The sequence below is a fragment of the Zootoca vivipara genome, chromosome Z1 (assembly GCF_965207765.1).
Source record: "Zootoca vivipara chromosome Z1, rZooViv2.hap1.1, whole genome shotgun sequence".
Classification (NCBI taxonomy): Eukaryota; Metazoa; Chordata; class Lepidosauria; order Squamata; family Lacertidae; genus Zootoca; species Zootoca vivipara.
The window spans coordinates 49,510,489-49,523,753 of record NC_142583.1 but is presented as its reverse complement, the minus strand read 5'-3'; the positions used below and the strand labels follow the sequence as shown (position 1 = coordinate 49,523,753).

Below are 13,265 nucleotides of genomic sequence, written 5' to 3'. Positions count from 1 at the left end.
CTGCAATGTATGTTCATCACTTGATAATCAAGTACTACAGCGAGAGCTTCCCTACACTTTCAAATAAAATGCTTTTAAATAAGAATCCATCCCCACATTTCTTTCGGCAAATCACATCCCTAATAATGCTGTGATGTTTATGTGTTTTGTAGAACTGGCTCTTAAGTGATTCAAGATCACTATAGACACAAATGGATACAATTGGGTAATAGGGTCATAATTTGCCGTGGGTTCTTTATTTATTTGGATTCCTTATTTATTTATGCTCCTGTCCCCTTTTTCAAGGGCTTCAGAGAGTTCAGATACAGAACCCTCATCCCCATACTGGCTGGACCCGAGCCGGCTACTATTCTGAGATGGGTCTACATAGCAGGCACCCACAGACGATGCTCTATGTCACAAAAACATTTGAAATCTTTCATACACATCATTATTTGTGTCACATCCTTCTTTGAAGGGGCGTACAAAGGATTAAGATAACTAAATAGTTCTTCAATGTGGTATTATGTAGCACCTCAAGAACGCTATAACTTATGTGAAACAAATATACTGTATGTACAGTGCTATCTTTCCAGAAGAAGCAATGCCCAAACTCATAATGGGCACCTCTTATTTTTCTCTTATAATGGCAATGTCAGCCACCTGAGAGGTGCTGGAACTGAGCTCAGGCAAGTTCCGGCTGGAAAAAGCCCTGTATATATGTATCATACTCTCAATTACCTAAAACCATGAATTTATCATCCTCTCATCATGATTCTAGCTGGCTTTAGACCTTATTCTGCTTCTCCATTCCTTTTTCTTCCTTTCCTCTACCCATCTCCATGCCTTTGATATCTTCCCATCTTTAGATAAAATTCCATGTGGAAAATATTATTATCATCATCGTAAAGAACAAAGGATGCTGTTTTCGACAAAGTCAGAGCACTGCTCCATTTACTTCAACATCATCTACTGCCTGGCAGCGGCTTCTGTAGGGTTTCATACAGGAGACCTTCTCCTACTTTGAGACACTAGGGGTTGAATAAAGGACTACCTGCATGCAAGGTACATGCTGCTAAGCTACGGCCCTTTCCCAATCAAAATATGCTACGTTTCTGTCACGTGACAGCCTTATTTTCTTTTTCAAGCCAATAAACTATTTTTTTAATAAAAAAACACACTGGGTAGTATGCTACTAAATCCTACACTGAGTAGACCCACTGGAATGGAATTCAGTTAGTCACGGCTAACTTAAACACTGGTACATTCATTTCAATGCATCTAAGAGTGTGACTTAACTGGATGCCACCTATTAAGGACGAAATATTCTGTGCCTTTTAACACATTTGGGTAATGTATCAAGATTTCTACCACACAAAGACTTTTGTCTCTCTTTCATACGCACACACAAACACACACACAGAGAGCAGAGAGATAGAGCTTTACATAAGCAGAAGGCAAACTTTATGCCTTCAATTACACCACTTGGGTTTAAATCCAAAAAACAAAGGCTATGGATTTGCACACTATAGCCACAAAATGGAATTCCTAAGAACGTAACACTCCTAGTTTAACACCATTAAGGGTGGTTGTGAGGAATAGTTCAAGTGTTACAAGAAATGCCAGTAATCAACAAACAGTTCTGATTTACAATTTTAAAACTGTATTGGTGAAAACGTGAATTACAGAATGAAGAAGGGTAGTCGCATATTTCATTCAACCAACCTTGATGTGTAATTATGCTTTCATGTTACACATAGCTCTTTATCAGGCAATTCATTATAGCTCAGGTATTTAACTATTGGAATTTTTTATTCCCTGCATCTAGCCCAACAACAGTTGTCTATGCTAGGTGTTTAAGCATTCTCCAAAATCTACTGGAAATTCCTTATGGTTCCTTCAACACAATGGTTGCTAAAAATATGACAAGCAAAATTCCATACACATCAGTGCTACATAGTTTGAGCCTGCAAAGCCTACTGAATTTTTTAAAATGTTTGCATTAATGTTTACACACACAGATTATTAATAATATATTTTAAATGCAAACATGTGCAAGCTGTTGAAGTAAAGGTGCACTAATTCTGTTCAATTTTATACAGCACATAAATGCCACTTCAAAATATGAGAACTAAAAATGACAAAGAAAACTCTAATAATGTAATATTGCAGCCCTCAAACTCACTCTAGTATAAATAAGAATAAGACTATGATCCTAAAAACACTTGCTTGGGGATGCATCCCATTCAAGAGAGTGGAACTTACTTCCTGGTAAACATACAAAAGGATTCCATTTAATTCATAGAACCTACCCCTGAGTAAACATGCCTTGGCTTAGACTGCCAGGCAGGTTGCAGATGGCAGTCTATGAACACTACTCTCTTGAACTGTTCCAGCTGCCTTAGGAATTCAAGGTACATGTAATGACACACACATAACATAAGCTCAAAAAAATAAAATAAAAATAAACTCAGGCAAGCAAATTCTTGCCCCATAGTTCCCCCTAATATTTTTTTTAAAAAGGACATAAATGGAAGGTGTGCACACTGAACAAACACTTCAGTTCATTTCTACGCTCATAAAGAGGCCAGAAATTAACATGGAAAGTACAGATGTTAACAGAGAATAATCCATAATTCTCAAAATCCTCATACAGTACAAGCACTTCAGTGTGGATTTACCAAGAGTACACCACCATAAGGCCTACTTTCATTAGTTGAAAGAGCCATACACACACACACATAGTTCCAACTTCTCCTAGACCAGCACCGCTGAAATGAATGGGAAGCTGCCCCATGTCCAATTTCCATCCAATTTGCTTTGGAGACATGAATGACACATTTTGGAGAAAGCTCTGGACCAAAACAATGGAGCTCATATAAAACCACTGCGAAATAAACAGCCAAATCTGGAAGTCATGAAGTGGGGAAACAATGCACTACAGAGGTGAAGATAATTCATTTAAACATGGCCACTTGGCTCGCAGATCATCTGATAAAATTAGACCTATTTTCAACCAAAAACATGAGTGTAGAAGAAGCAGGGAATTTTCCTCTCAAGGGTTTTTTTTTCATGTTAAATATGCCAGAGTGAATTAAGTTCATGTGTAAATAAAACAGGAGTGTGCAATTCAATTACAATCTGACCTCCTTTTCTCCAGTAAAAGCTATAGGAAGGAGAACTTATTTCCTCAAAATGCAATAACAGAGCTCATTTGGAAATTATAACTCCAAGTAGTTCGTCTAATTAGCACTACAGGCAATCTCTAAGCAGTATCACAGGAATATGCTAAGTTAAATATGGTCTTCCCAAACACAGAAACACACACAGTGGGAAAGAGGGGGCCCTCATTTTCACTCCATGCAATCAACATTATTTTATATCACAATTCACTTAGATCTGCATAAATACAAAATAATTCACATTAGATTGGGAGTACCCACCCCTTGCTGATAGCTTTTTAGTGTTGATAATCTTGGCAGCATATTCTTGTCCAGTAGTGATTTTCAAACATCTTCTCACCACTGAAAAAGCTCCCCTGTAAGCCAATAAATCAGAGAAACATCAGTTTCAAGGGGGGGGGGGGGCAGCTGTGCTACTTCAGAAATGGTCTAGTAATTTAGAGAGCATTAACCAATTTGAACAGTGTCAATATATGAAGGCATGAGAATGAGCACAACATGGCAATCAGCCCTAATTTGATGGACTGTACAGTAACAGTAAATTGTATTTAAGATGTGAGCATAAGCCATATCATTAACAGACTGAATAAATGTACATCTCATTATAAGTGGCAGTATTGACACATAGGAACTGTGCATTTTTCACAGGGTTTTGACTGAAAGGTGTAGCCTGAATATATTCCTGTGGTGGATTTTATTTTATTTTTAGGTACTGATTTTTTTTTAAGCAGTCCCTCCTGTGATCCTGTAAACATGGCACGTTGTGTTTATTTAAGCATAAACACTCATGTCACACTGGAGTGGCTAGGATGCAATAAATCTTAATAGATGCAGTCCTGAGCAAGAGCATTCATTTGCAATTCCCTTGAAGAGGAAGAGCACTGGAATTAGACTGCTCTTCATGACATGTTCACCATGTTAATACCACTCCTGCCATCCGGTCAAACATTTTCAAGTCAATTTATATAACAAAATCACACCGTATTGAATTCGCACATTTTTAAAAAAAAATATGGAAGAAAATGAGATAAATGCAAATCAGAAGGATAAACACAGACCTACTGGATGGAATTGTAAGCACTCTGTGTTATAAGAAGACTAACAAGTATGTTTCTTCACGTTTCCTAACACTTGGGTGCAGGCTGTGTGTGTGTGTGCCCCCCCCCCTTTCAGAATGTGATGTTGTTGTTTTCCTGGACGTTAAAATTTGAGCCACCCACGCTGCCCAGGGGCAAACTGAGTCATCTGTGGCTCTCTCTCACCCCCTGTGCCCCTCCGCACAGAACGCGGGAGAGAATTGGGGGGGGGGGATTTGTGCCATTATTTTGTTCCCAACCAGACTGATGGATGTAAGAACACAAATCCCTAATTAACAAAGCGGCGGGCGGGGGAAGAGACCCACGCAGGGAAGCCCAGTCTGCTTCGGCAGGGTTGCCCTTCCTTCATGTCTAAATGCACTGCGTATGTGTATAGTGTGTATATTTGTGTTTGTGTGTTATATTACACATATTACACTCTACTGACAGAGCTGAACTTTCTGCATCAACAAACGTGGCACTAAATCGTCCGAGGCACAACACGGACCTTGCATGCAAAAGGAGGGCGAAAGGAAGACAGCTGCGTCTCCTTCCAATATGCATCTCTGCTTCTCCCTCCCCTTCCACTAGATCTGGCCATGGAGTTGAACTCTGCTGCGGTTCAAATCGCCGCACCACCCGACGTGTGTGTTTGTGCGTAAAATTCAGTGGCAAGCTTTTTAGCTGGCTGACCCAAGACAGGGATCAACGCACCTTTCCCCCAGTGCCAAGGCGCCGCCGCCAGTGTGGTTCTCCTCTCAGCTGTCAACAGCGTGCCCCCCTTCGATGCCCTGCTCCTCTCGCCACCCCCAAGCCCTCCCGCCGCCAGCCTGTCCCTCTGCTCGCCCCCGACTTACTTCCCGAGCTCCTCGAAGAGCTGATACTCGTCGGTGAACCTGGTGCAGGTGGTGGTCGAAGCCATCGTCCGCCGGAGAGCTCGCTCCTGCTGGCGCCACCGAAGAAGGCGAGGAGGAAAGGTAGGCTCGGCAGGGGGCGCGGGCAGGACGCGGCGGGGGAGGGCAGAAGCGCTTCTTCTCCTCCTCCTCTTCCTCTCGGCCACGCTCCCTCTTGGCAGCTCCTTTCCACTTTCCGGCTGGCTTGTTTGTTTGCGAGGGTTATACAGCAGGAGGGGAAGGAGAGCAAGAGTGGGAGGAAGGGAGGCGCGCTGCTCCCCCCTCAGTCCCCGCGACCTTCCTCCTTGGCAAAAGCTCGGGCGAACTGTCTAGGGGAAAGGTGCCATCCGACGGGGAGGACGCAAACGCGACGACAGAGGCACGGAGAGTTGCACGAGGAGCCTCGACGGGCTTATTAAGCAGCAGCTACTAGGGATCGAAAGATGAGGTTGTTGGAGAGGGAAACAGGAAAACGGGAGGCTAGGGCGACTCGGACGCCTCTCTTGCCCGGGCGGCGCCTCTGCGCCTCGCACAGATCAGCCCTTCTCCGTGGGCGAGGAAGGGTTGCGCTCCGGGCAAAGGAGCGCAGCAGGCTAGGAGCCTCGAGTTGCGAGGAAGCGGTGGCTCGGGCGCTTTTCCTCCTCCTCCTCCCTTCTCTCGCCCTCTTCCTCCGACAGCCGTCGCCCCGGCGGCTCCCCCCGCTCGCCGCCGCCGCTCTGCGCTGTGCCACACCTCCCTCTAGCGACAGCTAGGCAGGCCTGTTCGCCCGGCTGGGCACGGCGAGACTCGCCTGACCTCTCCCGCTCCTGCTCGCTGCACTGCCCTTCCTTCGTCTAAGCCTCCGTGGCTTGTACACACACCGGGAGGGGACCGGAAAGGTCCTTGCTCGAAGCGATAATCCCGCTTCCTCCCCGGCTCTTTTGTCCCTAGGGCGTGTGAACACGCAAATGCTCCCGAGAGGGTCGTCTGAATGGGCGAGGGTTGCTTTGGTTTTGTTTTGGTTCCCCCCCCCCCCCACAGCAGATGCAAAGGAAGGGACGTTGCGACTCCGTGTGCTCGCACTCGTATAAACGAAATATTCCGTTCCGTCCTTAATTGCAGGGTTGGTGAAATGTATTTCTAATGCCTTTTTAAACTCCGGCCTTTAGCCGAGCCCGCCTTCAGAGGAGAGACTCTCGGGGCCGCTCTTCTCCCTCCCGCCTCTCTCCCAAGCCGAAGCCGCGGGAGGGAAGCCGCCCCACCCTCCCGGGTGATTCCATCCGCCCTTCACAGCGTTCCAGCCAGTGGCGTCACAATCGACACGCTACCTCGTGCGTTCTCCCCAGCCAGTCTCCAGCAGGGAAAAGACGCGGGAGGGGGGGCGGGACGAGGGAAGGGAGGGGGGGAGAATAGAACGCAGTTTCCGACCTGTCGCGAGATAATGCAAGCTCTTTTAAAGCGGGGAGAAGACATAGAAGTGGGGCTTTTGGGATGTTGCTCATCCTGAATGAGCTAGGGTAGCAGGCTTCTCATCTATGACATCCTCCACACACACACATTCCAAGTCCTGATGGGGAAAGTTCTGCCTTTGTTTAAATGCACAGCATTAGCTCTATAGATAAAAATAGAATACAGTATATATAAATGTTGAGTCTCCTTCAAATGTAGGGGAGGGTAGACCAGTATGCCAAGGGTGTGAATCTGTGCACACTGACTTGGGGGGGGGGGAATTCCCAGGGAGCTCAGTGGGATTTATTCCTCTGCAGACAGGCCTAGAGCAGAGCTTTCCAAACTTTTCATGTTGGTGACACACTTTTTAGGCATGTATAATTTTGTGAGACAGTAATTCAGTTTTACTAGCAAACGGGAGGTTAAGCTAACCCTTTTCCAGGAACACAGGGATCTTTCGCTCGAAACACCTACACACTGCAACCAACACACTAATGTGCTGCAACACACGGTTTGGCAAGCTCTGGCCTATAGGGTTGCACTAGTGAAACTGCTATCCCGTGCTTGTTTGCTAAGAGTATGGATGAAGTGTGTATTGTTTTGCATAGCTACAGTCTTGTGGTCTAATTTTTCTAGCAGCACTCCTGTTTCAAAGAACCTATTAGAGAAGCAGAAATGCAGAAGACAAGCGATTCCTCCCATGGAGATGCACTGATCTGAAAACCTTTACCTGTTTATTGAGCATTCAGCATTATGCAGGAAAGTCCGAGTGAACTCAGGAGGAGCAAGTGTCATTGGACAAAGCAGGGCTTTGAGCAAACCTGCCATGCAGATGGGGCTTAAGTGGTTTGCTTAAAGGCAAAAGTAGATAACGTTTTGGGGGCTAACTCTGGGGCCCACGTGTCCAAATTGGCATAGCTGAAGCAAAACAATGGGTGCAACCAAAGCAGGAAAGTCATACATTCCCTCCCCCTCAGTTATAAATGTTGACCATGGTCTCCATATTACTTCATCAACTACAGTTAAACTTGGAAGTTAACTAGTTAACTTGGAAGTTAAACAAAATCCGTTCCGGAAGTCCGTTCGACTTCCAAAACGTTCAGAAACCAAAGTGTGGCTTCTGATTGGCTGCAAGAAACTCCTGCAGCTGATTGGAAGCGGTGGAAGCCCCGGTGGACGTTTAGGTTCCATAGAACGTTTGCAAACCGGAACACTCACTTTTGTGTTCGGGAGCCAAGACCTCCAAGTACCAAGGAGTTCAGGATCCAAGGTACGATTGTACTAATATTGGAACTTATGCTTCCTCCCTCCCTCCTCCCCAACCCCAAAATGTAATTTGCTGCCTGCCAACTAAATCCATTTATGCTTAATCTTCCCCTCCCCACCCTAAAATATTATTAAACCTTACCTTCTACCTGAATCCATTCATTTCATCATAGAAAACACCCCCTCTGTTCCCTCATCATTTTTGCTTCCTCCATATTCATTCCCTAAGAAATTATTTCCATATGAATCAGTTTATGTTCCAACTTCCCTCCCACCCAAAATTATTTCATTGCCATCTGAACAAATTGTTCCATTTTACCATCATGAAGAAATCCCCTTCCCTCCCATTCTTATTAGGTGCTCACCTCTGAATTTACGGATGGGTTAAAGTGCAGCTTGATATCAGCTTCCAACTGTGATTCTTCAACCTCCTAATACCGTGATGTTTTTGGCAGTTCTTGGGACTGGTTGGTCACATACCTATGCACCACTTTGGCAGCCGGTGCATTCATCTTGTGCAATTAAAACCATAGTGAATCATGAACCGACATATACACAAGGGATATAATAAGTTTATCCATGTATGTATACATTATATATTTTTGTAATTCTAATTATATTTTAATGGTACTTTTTATTATCCTCTGTATGCTTTTGTGCTTTTTCTTCCTCTTTTTCTTCTTTCTTTACTTTTTCAATACTAATATAAAAAGATTTACACGTTTGGCTGAGAAGATTTTCAAAAATTAAAAGTGGGTGGGAGTTGGTAATTCCACCTGCCATTGCACTTACCTTGGGAGGGTGTTTGGAGGTGCATGAAGAGGGCCCCGTGACCTTGGGGGAGGCAATGGGGGACAGTGTGGCCTTGGGAGAGCATTCAGAGGTGCAGGGAGAGTGTGTTTTGACTACACACGATTTTGGCTTTATACACTATCCCTGGAGCATAACCACAATGTAAATTGAGAGTCAACTGTATTTTAGGCAAAGGAAACATTTTTTAGTGCTGGACATATTTCATGTTCCAAAACATGGGGAACTGGTGGATTCTCTTTTATGCAGAAATTATTTTATTTAAATTCCTTTAATAATGACAGGAAATGTTATCATATTATGCAGTCATTATCATCATCTTAATGTTTTTTTTTTTTTGCTCAAGTGTGACACTCTCTCATACTCTTTCAAAAGTATATATAAAGTGATTTATAATCCGGAATTAAGATTGCCGGAAGAAATATCAACAACCTCAGATATGCAGATGACACAACCTTGATGGCAGAAAGCGAGGAGGAATTAAAGAACCTTTTAATGAGGGTGAAAGAGGAGAGCGCAAATTATGGTCTGAAGCTCAACATCAAAAAAACCAAGATCATGGCCACTGGTCCCATCACCTCCTGGCAAATAGAAGGGGAAGAAATGGAGGCAGTGAGAGATTTTACCTTCTTGGGCTCCTTGATCACTGCAGATGGTGACAGCAGTCACGAAATTAAAAGACGCCTGCTTCTTGGGAGAAAAGCAATGACAAACCTAGACAGCATCATAAAAAGCAGAGACATCACCTTGCCGACAAAGGTCCGTATAGTTAAAGCTATGGTTTTCCCAGTAGTGATGTATGGAAGTGAGAGCTGGACCATAAAGAAGGCTGATCGCCGAAGAATTGATGCTTTTGAATTATGGTGCTGGAGGAGACTCTTGAGAGTCCCATGGACTGCTAGAAGATCAAACCTATCCATTCTTAAGGAAATCAGCCCTGAGTGCTCCCTGGAAGGACAGATCGTGAAGCTGAGGCTCCAATACTTTGGCCACCTCACGAGAAGAGAAGAATCCTTGGAAAAGACCCTGATGTTGGGAAAGATTGAGGGCACTAGGAGAAGGCGACGTCAGAGGACAAGATGGTTGGACAGTGTTCTCGAAGCTACCAACATGAGTTTGACCAAACTGCGGGAGGCAGTGGAAGACAGGAGTGCCTGGCGTGCTATGGTCCATGGGGTCACGAAGAGTCGGACACGACTAAACGACTAAACAACAACAATCCAAGGCAGGGATTAGTATAGCATACCATTAGGTTGATGACTGTTATTTGTGCAGCAGTTAAATGCCCATGTCTTTCTATTAATGTTAGTTAATTGGGGAGGGAAAGCCTATTAAAATAAAAAGCATACTGCCTTGGTTGCCTGCAATGTTATTTTGCAACTGCATTTGGCTACTTTGCATAGCCAATCATTGGCATAAACTGGTACTGAAGAGAAAACACTATTCATAAATGCTATGAAAGGAACACTTTACCAGTGCTTTCCATCATTAAAAACCAGCAAGACCTATTTTGATGGACCTTGCTTTTATTGTTACCAGTAACTGTAACCAGTCATGCAATGAGATAGACATTAAAATGGATGATTTTCAGACAGCATGGTGAACAATTGTAAATATTTGGAAATTTGTTTCATGTTTTGTTTCATTTTACTGCATTTGTATATCACCCAGCCAACCAAGTTATCTGGGTGGTTTACATAAACAATAAAAGGTGATTCACAATTTAAAAACAATCCTGGATGACTACATTATACAAAGAGCAGACCCAACTGAAATTAATGGAGTTAAGTGGTTATTTTGTAACGACTAACCTTCTGCCCCACCCACCCCTCTTTTCCCCAGGGCAAAGAGAAACCCTGCTACAGGCCTGTATTAAGAAACCTGCCAAAGACCCCGTATACTGCTGTTGTTTAGTCGTTTAGTCGTGTCCGACTCTTCGTGACCCCATGGACCATAGCACGCCAGGCACTCCTGTCTTGCACTGCCTCCCGCAGTTTGGTCAAACTCATGTTCGTAGCTTCGAGAACACTGTCCAACCATCTTGTCCTCTGTCGTCCCCTTCTCCTAGTGCCCTCAATCTTTCCCAACATCAGGGTCTTTTCCAAGGATTCTTCTCTTCTCATGAGGTGGCCAAAGTATTGGAGCCTCAGCTTCACGATCTGTCCTTCCAAGGAGCACTCAGGGCTGATTTCCTTAAGAATGGATAGGTTTGATCTTCTTGCAGTCCATGGGACTCTCAAGAGTCTCCTCCAGCACCATAATTCAAAAGCATCAATTCTTCGGCGATCAGCCTTCTTTATGGTCCAGCTCTCACTTCCATACATCACTACTGGGAAAACCCTGTATACTAGTATAACCCCGTATACTAGTATAACCTGAATGGAAGCAGCATGTTTCAACCCCTTGCCTTTGCCTTTTTGTCCCTTAGCTTCCTATCCCCTGAGACCTCTTTTCAGTCCTCAGAAGTTTCCCAGATAATCCCAGATAAACTGCCAGTGCTTGCTTCCAGCACAGAAGCTGGCCTGCAAACTGCTTTGTTCCCAGAGCAACCATTCCAAGCCATTGTACCAGCTGAGAAAAACAATGTCATCAGCTTCACCATCACAAGTGAAACACGGTACATATATTGGTCCCCATCCCACTCGGCAGCCTTTCACTCCCTTTCCTTTTGTAGCTGTTAACACTGGATATTTACTGTGTTCTTTAATCATCTGTATTTAAACATTTAACAGGTTGAGCGGGGGCAGAAATAAGACAGGCAATGCTAGATTCACAACACCACTCCCTGACCTCTGTAAATCCAAAAGGACTCTACTGCAGAAATTTCCTAGCAGCTGTAGCAGTCCACTCTTCCCTTAAAACTGTTCCATTTAGTCTTGATTCCGCATTCTGGTGGGGAAGCCTCATTTAACAGCTTCCTCTAACCCCGCAAGTGGTTGTGAGCTGACTATCCAAATGGTCAACATGATCTGCAGCACTGACTGCCCATTCATTAGCATCCACAGGCAGTGGCCAAACCATAATAGAGGCTGGAGCAAGATTGTGAATAGGGCAGCAAGGACTCACCAGCTCACTCATTCCCAGGAGCTGGGACAGAGCAATGGGAGCTCACCCCGTCGCAGGGATTCGAACCGCCGACCTTCTGATCAGCAAGCCCTAGGCTCTCTGGTTTAACCCACAGTGCCAACAGGAGATAAGCAAAGAATGAATGTTCCATCAAAACAACTAGCACTACCTCTTCTTTCCACTCAGCTGCTGCAATGTTCTTTCTTTAGAATGCAAATATATTAAAGGCAGCACAATCCCTGGGCTCTTTTTCTCCATGGGATCACTGCTTCCAGTTGCTGGGAGATGCCAGAAGTAAGAAGACCTGGGTGGAGTGTGTGGCGTGGCGTGAGTGTGCCTCATTCAGTCTTTAAAAGTCAGTAGATCTGATCATGATCCAGTCTTGAAAAAAGGCTTTGCCACTGTATATCAGTGATGGAACAGAGAGACGGAGCAGAGGGGAGGCTATGACAAGGAGGCAGACGTTGAATAAGTGGAAAGTGGAAAGAAAGGAGTAGCTTGATAGAGAGCAGGTGGTCTTAAGGACTGGACGGGCCATATTTGACCTTGACTGAAGTGCTGGTTTCAGCTCATGAACTTTATTTGTTGACCCAGATTCTCACAGCTACTGTCACTGCCCCTTCTGCTTTGACTTAAAGATGGGGTGGGGGTAAAGCCATTGGCGATTCTCTGCATGTTTAAAAGCAGGGTTGCCATCCTGGTGTACAGCAGGCTTTGCAGGAGATGGGCTCCGCAAATTTGGCAAAACATTTAGCCTTTGCTGAAGTTCACCTCCAGAATGGACTTCAACGCACACCCTGTGGAAATGGAAATGATTGTCTGAAACGGGGAGGCAATGGGGTGCCCTTCAGCTGCAGTGGGGCTCCATCAGCCCCAGCCGTTGTGACCAGTACAGTAGGCAGGCATGATGGAAGATGGTAGTACATCAACATCCAAATGGCTCCCCATTGGCTACCCCTGGTTTATAACATCCGTTTCTGGATACCACGAATCACAATATTCGGAATAAGTGTATTCTGTGCAGTTAGGATTTTATCAGTGCTACGCAGTGTACTTTTTAGCGTTGCACTTGCAAATGGCACATTTATTTACTTCTAAATGGAGGCCGTTCATCTGCACAGCTACCTGATTACCAGCCCATTCTGTACCAGTAATAGCAGATACTGGCCTGAAGCTTCTGAGTCTAAATCTTCACTGCATAAAAAGTGCAAGCAGTAATGGCAATAAAAAGCAGCATATTGGTTATTCAGCCTCAGAAGGGAATTCATAAACTTCATGAAGATTTATGAGACACTGAGCAGTGTAACCATTTGCCGGCTGCAAGCCAGATTTTTTGTGAGTGCTAAAGCAGCTCTCTTTGCCCTTCCTTGCTTTCTCAGGAGGTTAGTGTTATTTTTAAAATTAAAAAATAGGTGTGTTTGTTGCAGTGTATCTCAGTATCGATATGTTCACAAGGCAGCAAGAATATTTGCCTAGAAGATATTAACTCGCAGACTTAGTGGGCAAATGTAGTAAGAACATTTGGAAATGAGGAATTTGAAGTGCTACATTGATGCTTTGAAGCC

The 13,265-nt window shown here is 44.4% G+C and overlaps 1 protein-coding gene across 7 annotated transcripts in view; it reads right to left on the bottom strand.

Moving 5' to 3' along the window:
• CAMK2D (calcium/calmodulin dependent protein kinase II delta) overlaps positions 1–6,415 on the bottom strand; it is a 145,810-nt gene extending 139,395 nt beyond the window's left edge. For 5 of the 7 annotated variants that reach the window (XM_088660423.1, XM_035113116.3, XM_088660425.1 and 2 more), the window contains exons 1-2: positions 5,095–6,415; positions 3,423–3,517 (exon numbers count right to left, since the gene is read on the bottom strand). In XM_088660423.1, the coding sequence (XP_088516549.1) occupies positions 3,423–3,517; positions 5,095–5,159 (160 nt within the window). In that variant the 5' untranslated portion in view covers positions 5,160–6,415. The remainder of the gene's footprint in view (positions 1–3,422; positions 3,518–5,094) is intronic. The other 2 variants (XM_035113118.3, XM_035113119.3) reach the window with 1 other exon arrangement.
• Positions 6,416–13,265: the final 6,850 nt, after the last annotated feature.